We start from the raw sequence: 21513 nt of genomic DNA, 5'->3' as shown, positions 1-21513 counted from the left end.
CATTCCAGAATGTTTTTATTTGATTGATCACCTGCTGGTGACTTTCTATTAAGATTGAAGTAAGATTTGTTTTCGATCTGGACACAACAGAGCCCCCAAACCCCCTGGTGTATAGGCTACGCTTTTGATGTATTTGCTACATATGGTCTGTGTGACATGGTACGGAGAAAGTGTATGTGCGGCATCGCGATCCTATGACAGTCTATGGTGGGCGGTGGCTGAACCTTACAAAACAATTTTTCTTGAAATTTGAATGAGAAGTTCATTGTGCCGTAAGACAAAAGTCGGGGGAAAGGGAAAAAACCAAGTTGGATGGAAGGAATACATTTAAACAACAGTAATTCTGCATCCCTCGAAAGTATGTAACGTTTTTTCTTAGCATAATTTAATATAACAATACGTGTGGGCAGCACATTCGCTGTACATTCTGTTGTATGGATATTTGGACTGCTCTGTACTATTTATAAACTAAACATTGAGTAGTGGTCAATCAGACAAATGAGTCTTTTTATATTGCTCCTCTTGTAATTTGAAACTGGAGTATTAGATTTATGTACTATTGATCAATAGACAATTCACATGCAAATGAACGGCAAATGCACATTTCTTCTTACATACAAATTCTGTATGGGTTCAATTCGATGCCTGTTTACCAACTTTTCAAAATCTACACAACGGTTATTATAGTTTACGTAGTAAATCTGTATTTTGTTTGTTTAATGTACCATACTCGTGACTTGTTTGGTTTATTACATGTCTCAGATTCCAAATGTAATCCGCTGGGCTTATTTTCAAAAATTATCAATCTGGATTTTGCCTGTTTGTTAGGATTAAATGCATATACTGTAAATATAATGAATAGAACAGGAGTCTTCATTCAAGTCAGTGATGAGTTCGTTCTACTTATTATACACTGCTCAAAAAAATAAAGGGAACACTAAAATAACATCCTAGATCTGAATGAATGAAATATTCTTATTAAATACTTTTTTCTTTACATAGTTGAATGTGCTGACAACAAAATCACAAATTATCAATGGAAATCAAATTTATCAACCAATGGAGGTCTGGATTTGGAGTCACACTCTAAATGAAAGTGGAAAACCACACTACAGGCTGATCCAACTTTGATGTAATGTTCTTAAAACAAGTCAAAATGAGGCTCAGCAGTGTGTGTGTGGCCTCCACGTGCCTGTATGACCTCCTTACAACGCCTGGGCATGCTCCTGATGAGGTGGCGGATGGTCTCCTGAGGGATCTCCTCAGGAGTAAAGCATCCGCCAACTCCTGGACAGTCTGTGGTGGATGGAGTGAGACATGATGTCCCAGATGTGCTCAATTGGATTCAGGTCTGGGGAACGGGCAGGCCAGTCCATAGCATCAATGCCTTCCTCTTGCAGGAACTGCTGACACACTCCAGCCACATGAGGTCTAGCATTGTCTTGCATTAGGAGGAACCCAGGGCCAACCGCACCAGCATATGGTATCACAAGGGGTCTGAGGATCTCATCTCTGTACCTAATGGCAGTCATGCTACCTCTGGCGAGCACATGGAGGGCTGTGCGGCCCCCCAAAGAAATGCCACCCCACACCATGACCCACCGCCAAACCGGTCATGCTGGAGGATGTTGCAGGGCAGCAGAACGTTCTCCACGGCATCTCCAGACTGTCACGTCTGTCACATGTGCTCAGCGTGAACCTGCTTTCATCTGTGAAGAGCACAGGGCGCCAGTGGCAAATTTGCCAATCTTGGTGTTCTCTGGCAAATGCCAAACGTCCTGCACGGTGTTGGGCTGTAAGCACAACCCCCACCTGTGGACGTCGGGGGCTCATACCACCCTCATGGAGTCTGTTTCTGACCGTTTGAGCAGACACATGCACATTTGTGGCCTGCTGGAGGTAATTTTGCAGGGCTCTGGCAGTGCTCCTCCTGCTCCTCCTTGCACAAAGGTGGAGGTAGTGGTCCTGCTGCTGGGTTGTTGCCCTCCTACGGACTCCTCCACGTCTCCTGATGTACTGGCCTGTCTCCTGGTAGCGCCTCCATGCTCTGGACACTACACTGACAGACACAGCAAACCTTCTAACCACAGCTCACATTGATGTGTCATCCTGGATGAGCTGCACTACCTGAGCCACTTGTGTGGGTTGTATCCTCCGTCTCATGCCGCCATTAGAGTGAAAGCACCGCCAGCATTCAAAAGTGACCAAAACATCAGCCAGGAAGCATAGGAACTGAGAAGTGGTCTGTGGTCCCCACCTGCAGAACCCCTCCTTTATTGGGGGTGTCTTGCTAATTGCCTATAATTTCCACCTGTTGTCTATTCCATTTGCACAACAGCATGTGAAATTTATTGTCAATCAGTGTTGCTTCCTAAGTGGACAGTTTGATTTCACAGAAGTGTGATTGACTTGTGTTGTTACATTGTGTTGTTTAAGTGTTCCCTTAATTTTTTTTTAGCAGTGTATTTGTATGCTATCAATCCTAGCCAATAGGTCAAATACACATCATTTTGGAAAAATGGCCCAGATGTTCATAATGCAGACTGGCGCGAATGGAGCAGACCATTTGAACCTTTATTTAACTAAGAACAAATTCTTATTCACAATGATGGCCTACCAAAAAGCCTCCTGTGGGGTCAGAGCGTTGGGATTAAAAATAATAAAATGTCAAAAAATATAGGAAAAAAACACATCACGACCAGAGAGACAACACCACATAAAGAGAGACTTATAAAACAACAACATAGCAAGGCTGCAACACATGACAACACTACATGACAACATGGTAGCAGCACAAAACATGATACAAGCATTATTGGGCACAGACAACAACGCAAAGGGCAAGAAGGTAGAGACAATAATACATCACGCAAAGCAGACACAGCTGTCAGCAAGTGTCCATGATTGAGTATTTGAATGCAGAGATTGAGATAACTATCCAGTTTGAGTGTTTGTTGCAGCTCGTTCCAGTCGCTAGCTGCAGCGAACTGAACAGAAGAGCGACCCAGGGATGTGTGTGCTTTGGGGACCTTTAACAGAATGTGACTGGCAGAATAGAACACTCGGACTCCCGAGTGGCGCAGCGGTCTAAGGCACTGTATCTCAGTGCTAGAGGCGTCATTACAGATGCCCAGGTTTGAATCCAGGCTGTATCGTGATTGGGAGTCCCATAGGGCGGCACACAATTGGCCCAGCGTCGTCCGGGTTTGGCCAGTGTAGGCCGTCATTGTAAATAAGAATTTGCTCCTAACTGACTTGCCTAGTTAAATAAAGGTTATGTTTTTTTTTAAATGGGTGTTGTATGTGGAGAACGAGGGCTGTAGTAGATATCTCAGATAGGGGGGAGTGGAGCCTAAGAGGGTTTTCTAAATAAGCATCAACCAGTGGGTCTTGCGACGGGTATACAGAGATGACCAGTTTACAGAGGAGTATAGAGTGCAGTGATGTGTCCTATAAGGAGCATTGGTGGCAAATCTGATGGCCAAATGGTAAAGAACATCTAGCCGCTGGAGAGCACCCTTAACTGCCGATCTATAAATTACGTCGATAAATTACGTCTCCGTAATTTAGCATGGGTAGGATGGTCATCTAATCAGTTAGTTTGGCAGCTGATGTGATAGAGGAAACCAAGTCTAGATTTGACTTTAGCCTGCAGCTTTGATATGTGCTGAGAGAAGGACAGTGTGCCATCTAGCCATACTCTCAAGTACTTGATTGACTAGCTCAAGCTCTAAACCCTCAGAGGCAGTAATCACACCTGTGGGGAGAGGGGAATTCTTCTTACCAAACCACATTACCTTTGTTTTGGAGGTGTTCAGAACACGGTTAAGGGCAGAAAACCATGAGGAAAAGCAAGCAATATCAACATGACTGATATTACTTGTCAGGTTTTATTGTAGGGATTACATACTAAATGTGAAGTTGCCTATCTGCTGTTTGCTCTCTAGGCTGTACGACTCTGACAAGGCGTCAAGCCACCAAGCCAGAACATGGCAAGGAATCAATCGGTGACATCATCAATCAACTGCAGGACATTGATCTTGCCAGGCTGTCATTCTCCCGTTCCTCAACTTGGACACACAGATCTCCTTGGCACCAGTGTCGGACAGTCCTGAATCTTCAGTGGAGGAGCTCTACTCCACACTCTGTTACAGGTTCTCACCTCTCTCTGGAAGCCTTGCCAGCCAATCAACTTGTCCATAAGTGATAAACAAACTAGTTTTTAATTTGAGTGCAACTAATTAAACAGATTTAGTGTCATTCATTATTATTTATTCACAACATTGACATGGTGGCAGTTTTGTATAGAGCTTGATTCCTGCCACCAGCAACCCAGCAAGGGCTTCACGGCAGAGCAAAGACCACATGAGGAGGAAGAGGAAGTTCAGGATGGAACTATTCCACTCTGATTGTTACAGTGCACAATTTGGAAGACCCGGTGGAAAACTGCATCAGCACTCCAAAGTCAGCCTCTCTGAGAGACATTGCCAATGACACAGACACAAAGAGATTGAGTCCAGAATCCAACAATCTGGTGTCCACCATTGATGAAGGCCAACCGTTGCTCGGCTTGCCACCGGAGGGCCTAGAGTTGACTATGTGAGGCTGTCCCAGAGGTGGCAGGCATGGTACCGTTCTGCTGCTGCTGTAGATGCTGCCAGAGGCCACGTTCCTGTTGTGTGCTCAGTCCTGGTCTCCCTTCTGTTTGCTGCGGGGAGTCTCTATGCACTCTATTTCTACATTCCCATAGATGCCCCAGACTGCCCTGACATGGTCAGCTGCCTCACTTTCACACTTTGCTGCTGTTCTGTAGCTGCAGTACCCATCTTGTTGGGTATGTCTGAATCATTGTTTCATGTTAGACTGAAACAACTGTGCCTGTATACTGAGCTTTACAAACCTACTTATTTAGTTGGAGCAATCCATTTTAACAATATATGCCATTTTAGAAGTCTCTCCAAATACCTCATAATCTGTCTGTCAAAGGCTTAGTCTTTAATTGTCAACACTTTTAACCATACTGGATCACTGGCAATTTCCTCCCTCTCCTTATAAATAGCTTAAACTAAAATAGAAAAGATGACGGTAACTAGTTCTCCAGTCACCTGGGCTGTGTCCTAATAGTTTTCATTACTTTCCTAATTTCCACTGAAAGGACCTGACTGATGAAAACAACATGGTGAAAACTAATCCCTTCACCTATTGGCGGTCAAGCAGGAACGGAAGATATTATGAAAGACTGATGGGAAAGGATACTGAAGACACATAATGCCAGACAGAATTTAAACAGACCATTAGGTGTTTTGTGTTAGGTCTCTTAGTATTCGAATTTGAAAACCTAAGGCCTTTTTACACTGCATTACTCTCCCTCTAGCTATGCTGATTGGTGCGATGTGCCAGTTCTGCGCTGGGTCTTTGAATGCAGCTAAGGCTCTCCCCGGATGACCGGCCATTCAGCAGCTGTTTGTCTATGCATCTATGGAGCAGTTGTTTCTCTACATTCTCAATCTGTTGGTTCGGCTACATTCCTGCCTCAAAAGCAGCTTAGGGTGGTGCCCATTTTGACTGGAGTTTTCGTTGAAGGAAGGTGAGTTGTTTTAAAGCCATTGCTCATTGTTTGACATTGCAAAGCTGATCATGTTTTGAGTTTCTCCTCATTGTATTCCTGTAGGCTTGTCTACTACTGGCTGTGCCTCCATATTTGTAGCCCCTGGAGAGGCTTTGGATCAGGGCTTACCATTTTCCCGCTCCTTGCCATGGTGGCTTTCGATCTGTACTGTCTGTATGACATTAGCCTCCGACAGCTGCTCTTTGGGTCTGGGGACACACTCTGTAATCAGACCACCCCTTCATCCTGGCCTCTGGAGATGTCACAGAGCCCCAGTGGCAAATTCAGATAGGGTCATACCCACAGACATCTTGGAAACTCAGTGAGGAGAGCACTTTCCCTTTCAACTTCAAGTGAAAGCTTATCCCAGAAATAGCCCATTCTTGTAATATGTGTACAGTGAAGCTACACAGAATGCCTCTAACCTCTAAGCCTGTAAAGGCTTAAGTTGTATTTTCGCTCCTCATATACAGGACCTTCTTAGGTGGAATCATACATATTATCTGAAATGCAAGAGCCGTTCCTCCCTCTAGTTGTGGAGGAAGTTTTTAAGCCGTCTTAATGTGTAATTTTAAGCTATTCCGCTGCCTAGATTTAAAATGTTCTGTGACGTACTTTGAATTCAAATGTATAATTGCAAATGGATGGATATTCTACCAATTGATGTGCTCTCATAAAAACCACTGAATGCAACTTGGGTCTTAAAAATATATTTATTTTATCCATCCAAAAGTTTGTGAATGATACTGAAGTAACAATAAAAGCTATTTGTAAAATGTTTCTTCTGTTTCTGTTAGTCAACATGAAATTAGCCAATAATTAATTCTATGCTGACTGAAGTGAGTCATGTTTCTCTTGAAGTATTGGGAATGTTGGTGAATGTAGATGTACTCTCGCTGTTCTCAGCCTGGCTTTCTGTAATACTGAATACCACCATCTCCACATCCCTGGACTCATCATTGCTATGACTGGTGCTGATGTCCACCTGGTTCCTGGCAGCACCACCTGGTAGAAACGACCTGCTCACCATCCATGCAATCGCCCACATGACAAACAAAATCACCAGCGGCCCTCCGATCAGAATACCCAGAACCGCTGCCGTCCGATCCATGCCATTTGTTACTTTACCTTTGTGGTCCCAGGGGTAGACGGGGGGACTACAGGTACTGCGACGAGAATCCAAGGTGGAATATGGAGGGCAGTCGAGACAGTTTGTGTCCTGTTTGCCGAAACAAGTGAGGCAGTTGCGATGGCAGGGTAAGCACCTCTGATAGGAGCGGGTGCTGTTTCCATTTGATACATAGTAGTGAGGTGGACAGGACATCAGGCAGCTGTTCTCAAATACGTACAGTGGGTATATGCACTCTATAAACAGAGGATACTTGCTTGGTTAGTAACATTTCCTAGATGTCTTCCAGAATGTGAAATGACAGTGTGTGTGCAACTGTTTCATTGTAAACTAAATTCAGGGAATGAATAATTTAGCAGCCTGCCTTCACAGCCGCCATCAGAGTTCCTCACTGCACACTGCTGTACCACTGCCCTCTCCATGCGACGGCCTATCATGTGTTCAGCTGTCCCATGCAACTCCAGTTGAAATTTCAACAGGAATCCTTTGAACAAAGAAAAAAATAAACTAGTTGGTGGCTGAGTACATTGTAGAAAATGCTCATTATGCATAATGTATAGCGCACAAAGAAATAAATAGTAACTGTGGGAAACCAGGGAACAAAAACAAATAATTTTAATGTTATGACATGAATACATTAAGTAGTATATTTTGATGAGATGTGAAGGAGTGTGTTTGAACAATATGGACTATAACAGATGATGAAAGCCAGAGCCAAACAGAGCCAGCTGCTGTCACGTCAGCTGCAGCACCAAGTGCTTTTAATTTGTAATCCTAGTTAAGGATGACAATACATTTTTCTAGTTCACATTAGATGTATAATATTTCTTTCTGCCATTAACTAATTGAATTGAGATACCAGAGATGTGTTTTAAGAGACTCGCTGTGTTATTGAAGTTGACACCTTAAAGTCCAAAAACGTTGTTTTTCGTCAGTTTGAGAATGTCTGCTGAAATCCATGTACCTCTGTTGTTTGAATCTCCGTTGTTTTCTATCTGTAGAACCCAATATCCAGAGGGATCCTCATCCCAGCAGTGTGTACTCATGAAGGCCCAGTCTGAGAACCCTGCAGACGTTTTATCGTAGGGCCTGTGATGTAACATTGGATTGGAATATTTTAGTACATTAAAGACAAGATGGGTTACACTTGGACCTCTTGTTGCATATTGTAAACCCTGATACTTCACCATTATGCTGTATGTATAATATTTATTCTTCCTTATGACAGAGTATCTATAAATGGTTTCATACTTCTATTTATTGGTTTCAAGTTTGCTGTCCATTGACTTGGCTGTGTCTTACCTGGTTGTGAGTAAATTGGAGATTGTCTTCTTCGGGCTAATGAGGGTGATGGAGAGATCTCCACGTCTGCTATAGGTCAGTGTGAGACGTGCCTGAATGTGCTCCAGAGACCGAATCCAATTCCTGGTGCCATGACAAGCTGTCACATTCCACCTCAATGTTAGTTTCATGCGGAGTTCACTATCGGACAGACATAAAGTACAACAAATCTAACCAGCCAAGTTGGTATTATCATTTGGTTGAATGACAGTTCATGCTCAATCAAATCTGAAGATCGTATTTATGTGTACTGTAAACAGCTGGAGAACACACTGATAGGTAGCTGTATTCCTACTAACTATCCATAAGTGAGATAAGTGTAGAAGGGTGTTTTTCTTACAAGGATCTGGTAATGAGGTCAATGGTGCACTTCTTTTGAGGTTTGACTGTTTTCCATTTACTGGCCAAGTCCACCAGTCTGCCTGCATCCAGGAGCCCATATCCATAGTAATGGCTGACTATAATAAAGCAAATCAGATGCCAGTTCACTCTTTTTTACTCAATTTCATGCCCTACAGTCTAGCAAATCACATCTCAGTTTCCCTGAATGGTTAACTATCTAACAATAGAAGGTAGTGCTTTATGTCTCACCAGGTCTACCAACACCATTAGTCCGCCAATCATGCGTTCGAAGATCTGCCAGTCTTGATGCTCGCACCACGAGGTGTTGCACATCACGCCAGGTGAGTCTTGGGCTGTGGGAGAAGTTGGGATTTTATCCTCTTTCTCGATGACTCAAAGCCTTACAACAAATACGTTTATTGAGTTACAGGTGCACAGAGACAAAGGAGTGGTTACTTTGCCTCCAGAGCCAGTGCAATAATCCCAGCAGCCAGAGGGGCAGAGGCAGAGGTCCCAGTATGGTCAGAGGTGCAGGACTGATGCAGGTCAGTGGTGACCTAGAGGGGAAACAACATCCAGGTATTTTGTTGAGGCTCTGCTTACTGTTGCTGTAGGTGGTGAATGAGAGATAAATATTGACCTCTTTCAAGTTCCACACATCTTCAGCAACCTCTTGCATTCATGTGACTACTTTTTAAGCATGATTATTCTAAAGCTAAACTAGTCAAAGATTTATCAGAATGCTTTGTCATTCTAAATGCATATTTGCACAGTGCCTTCGGGAAGTATTCCTTAACTTTTTCCACATTTTGTTACGTTACAGCCTTATTCTAAAATTGGTTAAATAAAAATAATTCCTCAATCTACACACAATACCCCACAATGACAAAGTGAAAACAGGTTTTTAGACATTTTTGCAAATTTACATTTCAGTTTAAGTAGGAAGTTTACATACACTTAGGTTGGAGTAATTAAAACTTGTTTTTCAACCACTCCACATATTTCTTGTTAACAAACTATAGTTTTGGCAAGTCGGTTAGGACATCTGCTTTGTGCATGACACAAGTCATTTTTCCAACAATTGTTTACAGACAGATTATTTCACTTATAATTAATTCACTGTATCACAATTCCAGTGGGTCAGAACTTTACATATACTAAGTTGACTGTGCCTTTAAAACTTCTTAAGCCTATGGGTTCCCCTACAGGAACTACACCCACCCGTTCAGCTGAAACGGTGGCGCAGGGAATGCAAAAATATTCTTAGAAATATTTAACCTCCACACATTAACAAGTCCAATACCTCAAATGAAAGATAAACACCTTGTTCATCAACCCAGCGTGTCAGATTATTTAAATGTTTTACGGCGAAAACACAGCATATATTTATGTTAGACCACCACAAAAACAAATAAAAAACGTAGCCATTTTGTACAACAAAAGATAAAATGACAAAAGCAGGATTTTAAAAAAATCATTCACTAACCTCTTGAAAATCTTCATCAGATGACAGTCATATGACATGTTACACAGTACATTTATGTTTTGTTCGATAATATGCATTTTATATCCATAAATCTCGGTTTACATTGACGCCATGTTCAGAAAATTTTCCAAAATGTCCGGAGTAATTATAGAAAGCTACGCCAGATAACAGAAATACTCATCATAAACTTTGACTAAAGATACATGTTCTACATATAATTAAAAATATACACTGGTTCTTAATGCAACCGCTGTGTCACATTTTTTTTTTACGTTACGGAAAAAGCCTAACATTGCAATAATCTGAGACAGCGCTCAGACGTAACAATATTTCTCCGCTATGTTGGAGTCAACAGAAATACAAAATTACAACAAAAATATTCCCTTTCCTTTGATGATCTTCGATCAGAATGTAGTGCAAGGAGTCCTAGTTCAACAATAAATCATTTTGTTTCATAATGTTCAATTCTAGTGTCCATGTAGCAGCATTTGCTACCACTTTCAGCTCAAATGCCCAAAAAAACAACTTCTGGTCCAGCATCAAAACTTCCAAATTACATATTACAGGTCGACGAAACTGGTCAAACTAAGTGCAGAATCAATCTTCAGGATGTTATAATCATACAGATCGAATAGCATTCCAACCGGGCCATCCATGTTCATCTGGGGCTGATTGGAACAGCCGAATCACTCGAACGCATACGCGCCTTCAAGCACCTGAACCTTTTGCGACACTTTAGTACTTTCCTTCCCGTTAGGTCAAAGTTCACATTAGGTCAAAGTTCAAATGCTCCATTACACTTTCTACTGAATGAGGACATCTAGTGGAAGACATAGGAAGTGTTTCCAGATCCATAACTTGTTGGATCGTCAAAGTTGCCCCAACTTTCAGGATTTCAAAACTAGTTTGGAAGATTGCCTGCCCTGTGAGTTCTGTTATACTCACAGACATAATTCAAACGGTTTTAGAAACTTCAAAGTGTTTTCTATCCAATATTAATTATAATATGCATATATTAGCAATTTAGGACAGATTTTGATGCAGTTCACTATGGGCACGCAATTCATCCAAAGGGGAAATACTGCCCCCTATCTCTAACAGGTTTTAAACAGCTCGGAAAATTCCAGAAAATTATGTCATGGCTTTAGAAGCTTCTGATAGGCTAATTGACATCATTTGAGTCAATTGGAGGTGTACCTGTAGATGTATTTCAAGGCCTACCTTCGAACGCAGTGTCTCTGAGTCAAAATAAATCAGCCAAAATAAATCAGCCAAGACCTCAGAATTTTTTTTGTAGACCTCCACAAGTCTGGTTCATCCTTGGGAGCAATTTCCAAATGCCTGAAGGTACCACGTTTATCTGTACAAACAATAGTATGCAAGTATAAACGCCATGGGACCACACAGTTTGACCCAAGTTAAACAATATAAAGGCAATGCTACCAAATACTAATTGAGTGTATGTAAACTTCTGACCCACTGGGAATGTGATTAAAGAAATAATCTGAGGAAGGGTACAAAAAAAATTCTGCAGCATCGAAGGTCCCCAAGAACACAGTGCCCTCCATCATTCTTTAATGAAAGAAGTTTGGAACAACCAAGACTCTTCCTAGAGCTGGCCACCCAGCCAAACTGAGCAACAGGAGAGAAGGGCCTTCGTCAGGGAGGTGACCAAGAACCTGATGGTCATTCTGACAGAGCTCTAGAGTTCCTCTGTGGAGATGGGAGAACCTTCCAGAAGGACAACCTTCTCTGCAGCACTCCACCAATCAGGCCTTCATGGTAGAGTTGCCAGACGGTTCACCTTCCAACAGGACAACGACCCTAAACACACAGTCAAGACAACACAGGAGTGGCTTCAGGATAAGTCTCTGAATGTCCTTGAGTGGCCCAGCTAGAGCCCGGACCTAAACCTGATCGAACATCTCAGGAGAGACCTGAAAATAGCTGTGCAGCAACGCTCCCCATCCAACCTGACAGAGCGTGAGAGGATCTGCAGAGAAAAATGGGAGAAACTCCCCAAATACAGGTGTGCCAAGCTTGTAGCGTCATACCCAAGAAGACTTGATGCTGTAATCGCTGCCAAAGGTGCACAATCAACAGCCTGGTCAACCTGTATGCAAAGTAGCTCTTCGTGAGGCAAATGGTGGTCACACCAGATACTGACAGATTTTTTGATCCACACCCCTACCTTTTCAAGGTATCTCTGACCAACAGATGCAAAGCTGTATTCCCAGTCATGTGAAATCCATGCTCCCGAGTGACGCAGTGGTCTAAGGCACAGCATCACAGTGCTGGAGGTGTCACTACAGACCCTGGTTCGATTCCAGGCTGTATCACAACCGGACGTGATTGGGAGCCTGATAGGGCGCCGCACAATTGGCCCAGCGTCGTCCGGGTTTGGCTGGGGTAGGCAGTCATTGTAAATAATAATTTGTTCTTAACTGACTTGCCTAGTTTTTTTTTAACTACTTTTTTTAATGTACTCATTTCCTTATATGAACTGTAACTCAGTAAAATTTTGAAATTGTTGCATGTTGCATTTATATTTTTGTTCAGTGTATATATGAATGTTGAAAACAATAACATGGTATGAGTTGGGAAAAAGACACTTACAATTCTGTGGTGTTGAAAGCTTCCACCACTGTAGGTAGTTGTTAGAATGGCCGAGCAGGGTTCACTGTAGAAGGGCAGAGTTCCCTTCTCGGTGGTACTTCCAACAGACAACGTGTAAATGCTGTTGGTGTAGCCATCGCAGTTGCAGTTGTCAAAGCTGGCGCCCCCATTGCCTGAAGCCCAGACGTAAATGGAACCCAAGCCACCTCGGCCCTGTAAGGTATTGAAGTTGCTTTTTAATACTCATTGTATAATCTTACTGCAATAGTTACTTTGCCTCCAGAATCTTCAGCCAACGGATTGGTCCTACTGATGAAACAGGTAATATAGGATGACCAGTGCAAGTTGTATCATACATTGCTTATGCCTCTGATAAAGGCTTCTTTAGCTAATGTGTTTGGCCCCTCCAAATTCCTCCCCAAATCTTCAGGTCCCCAGCTTGCGCTGTAGATGTCAATGTGCTTCTGATTCAAGTTTAAGGACATGGCTTCTATCAGGTCAGTCACTTGTCCATCCAACATCCGAACTCCTGGACAGAACAGAGGAGAAGCCAGGGTGGAAATTAAAGCAGGATAATTACCGTATTGTTTTATATACTATTAACAGAGAGAATGATTTAATGTATAGTTAATACTTGCCTCCGATCTTGGCCTGATGTGCCACTCCAACCCCACACACCCCATTATTTGCCACCGCTGCCACCACCCCAGCACACCGTGTTCCATGCCTATGGAGTAGAGGACAAAAGGGGTTCATCAATGCAGAATGTCATCATATAGTGCAGATCATACATGTTATATGATGTAATGTCTTGTAGTAGTAAAATCTTAATAACATCACAGCCAAATTACCTCCTTGGTCTGGTCAGAGAGTATTGAGTCTCTGGGTTGGGGTCATTATCATTCATGTCATAGCTAGCCAGTGGATCCTACAGGTACAATGCAATGTTGTTGTTTTTTCTACTGAAGGATCATTTTCCATTTGTCTTCATGATTAACAAAATGCAATAATTTGCCCCTACAACAATAATCATCTCGATAGCTCACATAATTTTCAGCAAGGTCTGGGTGGCTTGTCTCTAGGCCATCGTCTAAGATGGACACCACTACCCCTTTGCCTGTGTAGCCTCGAGCCCAGGCGGCCACCACATTCTGATTAAAGGCCTCACTCTGGAAAAGCAGAAGCCTACAGTTACAATTCTTTTTTTCAAAACAGGTTTACCATATGTTTTCACTCAAGGCAGAAAACCCTCAAACAGCAAAATAAAAATCTAAAGAGCTTCTTATTATGGAAATAAACTTCAAACAAAAATGAAAGAATAATGTTGACATGTACCAGGTACCACTGCTGATTGAAAAATGGATCAGTGGGTACAGTGAAAGAGTGTCTTCTATTTCTACTCCTTCCAGATTGCTGTGCAAACCAAAGCACCTGAGAAACAGGTAGATCATTACACTCATCACAATAAGAGCAATACTGGGACTGGTTATCACAGACAATTTTAGAAAGTGTTTTACAGATCTATTGGCTTTTCACCTTAGGGTCCATTTTCAGTCGAAGATTATGCAAATAGTGTGCCTGCAATGATTGTTTTGCCACCCCTCGTTGCTCCATATGGTAATAGTTGCCATCTGGAAATATCTACAAATATAATATGCCAGAAGAAATGAGATCCTACTAGCAAGTCATATTATGCCAAAAGATCTACCTATAAAAAATACAAATCATTATATTGCATAAATAAACTGTGAACATTAACATAATTGTTTTACCTTTCCCAAGATATGGAAACCATGTTTCTTTGCAATCTTGTTGATTTGTTCAGGAGTGCCACTTAAATATAGAGCCCAACTGTTGGTGTAGATGACCTCTGCGTAAATTGTGCACACATACACCATACACAAAGAGCAACTAATGTACAGGTACCTCATGCTGGCTTCTTTTTTTAACTGTTCAGCTGATTTATTTTTGGTCTTAAGGAAATAACCCTTTCATTTTGATAACTCTCATGCCTCCAACATGACTAAGTGATTTTGACAAGTTGTATCACTAACGGTTGTTGTTTGACATTCGAACAGGCCTCCATGCGCATGATCAATAAATATTCCCGCCACAGATTGGCGCCCAATTATCGCATTATGAAGTCAGTTTTGCGTTGTAATGGGCTATGTTTTGGGTTGAGTAAACTGATCCTGGATCTGTTCTGATCTACTTTTTACCCCATGGATCCACTGGCTAATGTGACATTATTTTCTACACCTTTGTTTTTTACTCTGAGCAATTCACTTCGAAAGTTCAGACCAATCAATAGGCCTACGTTTTTACTAATATACAGACATTTTTGTAGTCCTGTCAATAAAAAAATATGGAAGAGAGCGCCCCAAATGGTTCTATCGTGTAAGCATAGTCACCGGAAGTCCTAGCTATTATATTTGTTTATGATGGCGGCGTTGGTGGGTGAGTGATGTTTTGGCTAAAACGTAAAGCGAGTTACTGGAACATATCTAACTAATTTGTCTCACAAATATTAGACTTTTGTATCGTTTCCAATTAATTTATTATATTGGTTGTTCGTGACATTTTTTTGTTATCACAACGGTTTGTATTCCCTGACCTTGCAAGCTAGTTAGCTGCTAGCACTCCAGAACCCCTGGCTTAATCAGAAACAACTATATGCTAGTAAGCAAATGCTGTTTGTTCGTGTAGTTAGCTAGCTATAAAGCTAGCACGCGTGAAGTTTCTCAGACATTGTGCATGGTTATTAACGTCTCAGTGGTAAATCTAGTAAAGACTAATACATGTCCCTGTTTTACATAAGAGCAATGGCTCATAGTGCTAGCTAAGTAATGTTAGTTAGGGACTTCCCCCGAGAGGCGCAGCGGTCTAAGGCACTGCGTCTCAGTGCTAGACGCGTCACTACAGACACCCAGGTTCAAATCCAGGCTGTATCACAACCGGCCGTGATTGGGAGTCCCATAAGGCGTCGCACAATTGGCCCAGCGTCGTCCGGGTTTGGCCGGTGTAGGCCGCCATTGTAAATAAGAATTTGTTCTTAACTGACTTGCCTAGTTAAATAAAACATTTGTAAAGCATGGATGGTAGCTACTGTCGCTATTAATATTTCTATCACAAATGTCAGTCAGCTTATTATATCACCCAAGAAAGCGCACTGCCTTTTCTATAGTCAATATTTCGATGTGTCCCGCAAGTAACCGTTACGTTATCTAAATACAACCTATAGATACATTTGTTGACATCTGTGCTTTTTTTGGGCTTTCCTGTGCAGTTCCTCGCCTCGCCGCATTTGGTACCTTTTCATCAAGGTAAGCATAACGTTAGGCAAATTACGCAGATAAGGTGATTTAAACTAAGACAGGCCTAGGATTTACTATAGTTAGTAACAGGTTCTTTCTGTTTTGAAATCACCTGTAACCTTATGAAATGTTTGCTCTATTTATTAAATCCTTAAAGTAGTGTCATTTGTGTATTGTTAATACCATTTAGTTTGTCTTGATGGTCAGTCTGTTGTATTGTAAGGTCCTATTACCTAATATTTTTCTACCACACAGATCTATTTCAGTATTTGCGATACAACCGTGCCTGTCGCTACACCACATTGCTAAAAGTGGCAATGCTACATGGTAAGGGAGGTCCTGTAAACGTCTCAATTTGTCAAAATATTTGTTTGAGTACTTCATATTACCTCCTTTTCTTCCAGTGTGGTTTCAGTCAGAGAGAAAAGCACAGCGGTGGCTGCTGCCAAGCCCGCTGCAGTAACAAGCAGCAAGGGAGAGTATGTTATCACTAAGCTGGATGATCTGGTGAATTGGGCACGCAGGGTAAGTCAATGTCACACCGCAAGTACTCTATGTTCTTCAGTGGCATATGGTCCATTTTGAATGTTTGTGTAAATTTTTCAAATAGAAAATCAAGAAGTGCACCCCTCCATCTAAAACTCCTTTGACATGTTCTATTATGTGGCTGACTGGCTGCCAGTCAAACAACTGTCAAAATTATGAAACTAACTATAGAGGGCAGCACCGTATGATCACAGGCATTCCTCTAATCCAGCCTTAAGCTTTTTTTTCTTTTTTTGGCACTCAGTCGGGTCTCAACTTACTGTTGAGTCAGAAAAGTAGAATACACAAGGTGCTATTTCTACTTTTGATTGTGCATGAGAAGTTTTTATTTTGTTAATCACTGACAGTCGGGCACATGCCCACGGGTCCTGACCCACATTTTACAAAATGGTGCTGACAGAGAGGGCTGCCTCGCTTCTAGTCCTTAGGAACTTTGCAGTATTTTTTATTTATTTGTTAGCCCAGAAAATCTTAGGTGTTATTACATACAACCGGGAAGAACTATTAGATATCAGAGTGGCGTGAACTTAACAGGAAAATGACTTTCCCGAAGCGGATCCTTTGTCCGAACTACCCAAGGCATTTGAGCTGATTCTAGGGGCTGACCCAAAACAACACCGCCAGAGAAGAGGTAGACGGAGCTCTCTTCTGGTCAGACTTCGCACCGACAGGAGTAAACATCTCTCCGGGAAGAAGGGTGGGGGTGTATGTTACATGATTAATGACTCATGGTGTAATTGTAACAACATACAGGAACTCAAGTCCTTTTGTTCACCTGACCTAGAATTCCTCACAATCAAATGCCGGCCATGTAATCTCCCAAGACAATTCTCCTCGTTTATTGTCACAGCTGTGTATACCCCCTCCAGCCGATACCACAATGGCCCTCCAAGAAACTTTCCAACAATTGTTTACAGACATATTATTTCACTTATTCACTGTATCACAATTCGTGGGTCAGAAGTTTACATACACTAGGCTGACTGTGCCTTTTAAAAAGCTTAGAAAATTCCATAAAATGATGTCATCGCTTTAGAAGCTTCTGATAGTCTAATTGGCATCATTTGAGTCAATTGGAGGAGTACCTGTGGATGTATTTCAAGGCTTACCTTCAAACTCAGTGCCTCTTTGCTTGACATCATGGGAAAGTCAACAGAAATCAGCCAAAACCCCAGATTTTTTTTTGTAGACCTCCACAAGTCTGGTTCATCCTTGGAAACCATTTCCAAACGCCTGATGGTACCACGTTCATCTGTACAAACAATAGTACGCAAGTATAAAAACCATGGGACCACAGAGCCGTTATATCGCTCAGGAAGGAGACGCATTCTGTCTCCTAGAGATGAACGTAATTTGGTGTGAAAAGTGCAAATCAATCCCAGAACAACAGCAAAGGACCTTGTGAAGATGCTGGAGGAAACCGGTACAAAAGTATCTATGTCGAAAGCAAAACGAGTCTTCTATCGACAACCTGAAAGGCCGCTCAGCAAGGAAGAAGCCACTGCTCCAAAACCGCCATAAAAAAGCCAGACTACAGTTTGCAACTGCGCATGGGGACAAAGATCGTACATTTTGGAGAACTGTCCTCTGGTCTGTTGAAACCAAAATAGAACTGTTTGGCCATAATGACCATTGTTATGTTTGGAGGAAAAACAGGGAGGTTTGCAAGCCGAAGATGACCATACCAACCGTGAAACACGGGGGTGTCAGCATCATGTTGTGGGGGTGCTTTGCTGCAGAAGGGACTGGCGCACTTCACAAAATGGATGGCATCATTAGGGAGGACAATTATGTGGATATATTAAAGCAACATCTCAAGACATCAGTCAGGAAGTTAAAGCTTGGTTGCAAATGTGTCTTTCAAATGGACAGTGACCCCAAGCGTACTTCAAAAAAAGTCAAGGTATTGGAGTGGCCATCTCAAAGTCCTGGCCTCAGTCCTATAGAAAATTTGTGGGCAGAACTGAAAAAACTTATGCATATGAATGGGCCAAAATTCACCCAACTTATTGTGGGAAGCTTGTGGAAGGCTACCCAAAACACATTTGACCCAAGTTAAACAATTTAAAGGCAATGCTACCAAATACTAATTGAGTGTATGTAAACTTCTGACTCACTGGGAATGTGATGAAAGAAATAAAAGCTGAAATGAATCATTCTCTCTCCTATTATTCTGACATCTCACATTCTTAAAATAAAATTTTACTAGGATTAAATGTCAGGAATTGTGAAACTGAGTTTAAATGTATTTGGCTAAGGTGTATGTAAACTTCCGACTTCAAATGTATATACTATATTTTATACCATCTATTGCATCTTGCCAATGTCGCTATGTCATTGCTCATTTGTATATTTATATGTATATATTCCTTTACTTAGATTTGTGTGTATTACGTGGTTGTGGAACTGTTTGGTTATTCTAACATGTAATCTATCAAATTAATTTATAAAGCCCTTTTTACATCAGCTGATGTCAAAGTGCTATACAGAAACCTAACCTAAAAACCCAAACCGCAAGCAATGCAGATGTAGAAGCATGGTGGCGGGGGGGGGGACTCTAGAAAGGCAGGAACCTAGGAACAAACCTAGAGGAACCAGGCGGTGGCCAGTCCTCTTCTGGCTGAGCGGGATGGAGATTATAACATTACATGGCCAAGATGTTCAAACGTTCATAGATGACCAGCAGGGTCAAATAATAATAATCACAGTGGTTGTAGAGGGTGCAACCGGTCAGCACCTCAGGAGTAAATGTCAGTTGGCTTTTCATAGCCGATCATTCAGATGTCGAGACAGCAGGTGCGGTAGAGGGAGTTGGAAAACAGCAGGTCAGGGTTCCATAGCCGCAGGCAGAACAGTTGAAACTGGAGCAGCAGGTGGACTGGGGACAGCAAGGAGTCATCAGGCCAGGTAGTCCTGAGGCATGGTCCTAGGGCTCAGGTCCTCCGAGAGAGAATCAGAGGTAGCATATTTAAATTCACACAGGACATTGAATAAGACAGGAGAAATACTCCAGATCTAACAAGACTGACCCTAGCCCCCCGACACAAACTATTTCAGCAAAATTACTGGAGGGTCTGGAGACACTCTGGCCCCGTCCAACTATACACCCGGACAGGGCCAACCAGGCAGGATAACCCCGCCCACTTTGCCAAAGCACAGCCCCCACATCACTGGAGGGATATCTTCAACCACCAACCCGGACACGAAGATCACGTCAGAGATTCAATCCACTCAAGTGACGCACCCCTCCTAGGGACGGCATGGAAGAGCACCAGTAAGCCAGTGACACAGACTCAGATATTGCTGCACTGTCGGAACTAGAAGCACAAGCATTTCGCTACACTTGCAATAACATCTGCTAACAATGTGTATGTGACCAATAAAATTGTATTTTTTTTGATTGATTTTGTTAGTCACTCTCACTCAGATATCACGTTAACATGACATAAGTCATGGCAAAATGTGTAGAATTGCAGGAAATTAGCTTTGAAACAACTTGTAATTTTTTTATTCTCTGCCATCAAGAGGGGGGGCCACTAAAATGTTTTGCCCAAGAGGTGGGGGCCAGCCATATCTCATTTTGCTTTTCACCAGAGATGAATAAGGGAAAGCATTGACTGACTCAGTGATCTTTGTTCAGATTGGACTGATAAATCTACAAAGCAATCTGTCTTTGTGTGTTTCTACGTTAGAGCTCCCTATGGCCCATGACGTTTGGACTGGCATGCTGTGCGGTGGAGATGATGCACATGGCGGCTCCTCGTTATGACATGGACCGGTTCGGAGTGGTGTTCAGAGCCAGCCCCAGACAGGCCGACGTCATGATTGTGGCAGGCACCCTGACCAACAAGATGGCACCCGCTTTGCGCAAGGTATTTGACTGAAGGACATGTTTCTTTGGAGAAAGGAGTTCTGTATTTGTTTTTATTGAGTGTATGAATTCACCATGATGTTCATTATTTCCTCTAGGTTTATGACCAGATGCCTGAGCCAAGATATGTCATTTCCATGGGAAGGTAAAGTATTGTCGTAATATGATTAGTTTTAAACAAACATTTTAGTGGTTATCTAGTTTGAAATGGATCTCATGATCGCCTGAACTTTTTCCATTTAATAACACCTGATTGTTTAACACAACCTCCCTAAAGTTATCTGCTTCTACTGATTTGTGATTTATTTCCCCACACCAAGATTTACCATTACACAGTGCTTTTACAGTGTTGGTTGACATATTCATCTTGCATTTCATATTTAACTGTTAGTTGAGCCACTTATCTTATTACTCTGTCCTTCAGCTGCGCCAATGGGGGTGGCTACTACCACTACTCTTACGCAGTGGTCAGAGGGTGTGACCGTATCGTACCAGTGGACATATACGTTCCAGGTATCTCATTGTTTTTTAAATTTTGAAACAAATAATATGTTTTGTCCCGGATATATGTACAGCAATGTGGAAAAGAAACAAATCACAACAATAGCTCTTTTGAAGATTTTATTTGCTTTTTATAGAAGACATTTGACTCAAATTGATTGTTTACTTGTCCTCTTGTAGGCTGCCCTCCCACAGCAGAGGCCCTTCTCTACGGGACGCTCCAGTTGCAGAAGAAAATAAAGAGAGAGAAGAAAATGAGGATTTGGTATCGCAAGTGAAATTCTCAGTCTGGCTGTTTGTAAATGTTGTATTTATGGGTGGTCTGGCCACCCAGTAAACCGGTAGGCAATATCCTCAGGAGTCACTCTGACTCTGGGTATTCTCTGGCTCCTCTTCTCTGTATAAACAATTAAATTCATTTCTTGTCGTTAGTTTAACTGTTGTTGTTCTTGGCCCTACACAGATTTTGATACTGGCAGGTATGACATTCATCAATTTCCAATTTTCTCTCAGCAATAGAATAATTTTAACTGAACATTTTAAACAATATTTCTATGGTCATCACTATTTAGATAGTCACATCAGGTCTTTTGCTTTCTTTTATGGTCTATTCTTACCCTTTTGTAAAGTGTTGGTGTACTTTATCTGAAGACTATTTGTACTTCAGTCAGTAGATGGTGCACTTGGTACACACAATAGTTCTACAGAGTTTAGATATTTTCTTCCTTTGTCTCTGGTTCAACCAAATAGTTCCTGTTT

The 21513-nt window shown here is 42.0% G+C and overlaps 2 protein-coding genes across 3 annotated transcripts; one reads left to right on the top strand and one right to left on the bottom strand.

Moving 5' to 3' along the window:
• Positions 1 to 6302: 6302 nt before the first annotated feature.
• LOC109902952 (proprotein convertase subtilisin/kexin type 4) lies at positions 6303 to 14800 on the bottom strand. 2 transcript variants are annotated; one of them, XM_020499635.2, is made up of 15 exons: positions 14295 to 14800; positions 14059 to 14163; positions 13858 to 13953; positions 13569 to 13691; positions 13374 to 13450; positions 13161 to 13249; positions 12879 to 13051; positions 12523 to 12735; positions 8877 to 8977; positions 8670 to 8773; positions 8419 to 8536; positions 8040 to 8219; positions 7702 to 7826; positions 7102 to 7221; positions 6303 to 6973 (listed from the first exon to the last, which is right to left on the bottom strand). In XM_020499635.2, the coding sequence occupies exons 1-15, from the start codon at positions 14451 to 14453 to the stop codon at positions 6453 to 6455; spliced, it is 2304 nt and encodes a 767-aa protein (XP_020355224.2). In that variant the 5' UTR covers positions 14454 to 14800; the 3' UTR covers positions 6303 to 6452. The 2 variants fall into 2 exon arrangements, 1 of the variants encoding a protein (XP_020355224.2); XR_004202400.1 differs by lacking the exons at positions 12523 to 12735; positions 12879 to 13051; positions 13161 to 13249; ... (3 more) ...; positions 14059 to 14163; positions 14295 to 14800 and adding an exon at positions 9907 to 10632 and having other exon boundaries at positions 6303 to 7221.
• Positions 14801 to 14884: 84 nt separating this feature from the next.
• Positions 14885 to 21191, top strand: LOC109902392 (NADH-quinone oxidoreductase subunit B). The gene is made up of 8 exons (XM_020498705.2): positions 14885 to 14979; positions 15809 to 15845; positions 16092 to 16163; positions 16241 to 16361; positions 20075 to 20254; positions 20352 to 20398; positions 20678 to 20766; positions 20935 to 21191. Exons 1-8 carry the CDS (start codon positions 14961 to 14963, stop codon positions 21030 to 21032), a joined length of 663 nt encoding a protein of 220 aa, XP_020354294.1. The 5' UTR covers positions 14885 to 14960; the 3' UTR covers positions 21033 to 21191.
• The last annotated feature ends 322 nt before the right edge of the window (positions 21192 to 21513 follow it).

The sequence above is a fragment of the Oncorhynchus kisutch genome, linkage group LG13 (genome assembly GCF_002021735.2).
Source record: "Oncorhynchus kisutch isolate 150728-3 linkage group LG13, Okis_V2, whole genome shotgun sequence".
NCBI classification, from domain to species: Eukaryota; Metazoa; Chordata; class Actinopteri; order Salmoniformes; family Salmonidae; genus Oncorhynchus; species Oncorhynchus kisutch.
Note: the sequence above shows the minus strand (reverse complement) of the source record. Positions and strands in the feature narration are given on the sequence as shown.

Excerpts from the sequence above, each read along its gene's own strand:
- LOC109902392 (XM_020498705.2), top strand. Across the intron at positions 16,362-20,074 it reads TGGTGAATTGGGCACGCAGG|AGCTCCCTATGGCCCATGAC; the intron begins GTAAGTCAATGT and ends TTTCTACGTTAG. Across the intron at positions 20,255-20,351 it reads TGGCACCCGCTTTGCGCAAG|GTTTATGACCAGATGCCTGA; the intron begins GTATTTGACTGA and ends TATTTCCTCTAG.
- LOC109902952 (XM_020499635.2), bottom strand. The coding sequence starts at position 14,453 with ATGAGGTACCTGTACATTAGTTGCTCTTTGTGTATGGTGTATGTGTGC. Across the intron at positions 13,692-13,857 it reads TCAATCAGCAGTGGTACCTG|AGTGAGGCCTTTAATCAGAA; the intron begins GTACATGTCAAC and ends CTGCTTTTCCAG. Across the intron at positions 7,827-8,039 it reads TCCAATTTACTCACAACCAG|GCCCTACGATAAAACGTCTG; the intron begins GTAAGACACAGC and ends GTTACATCACAG.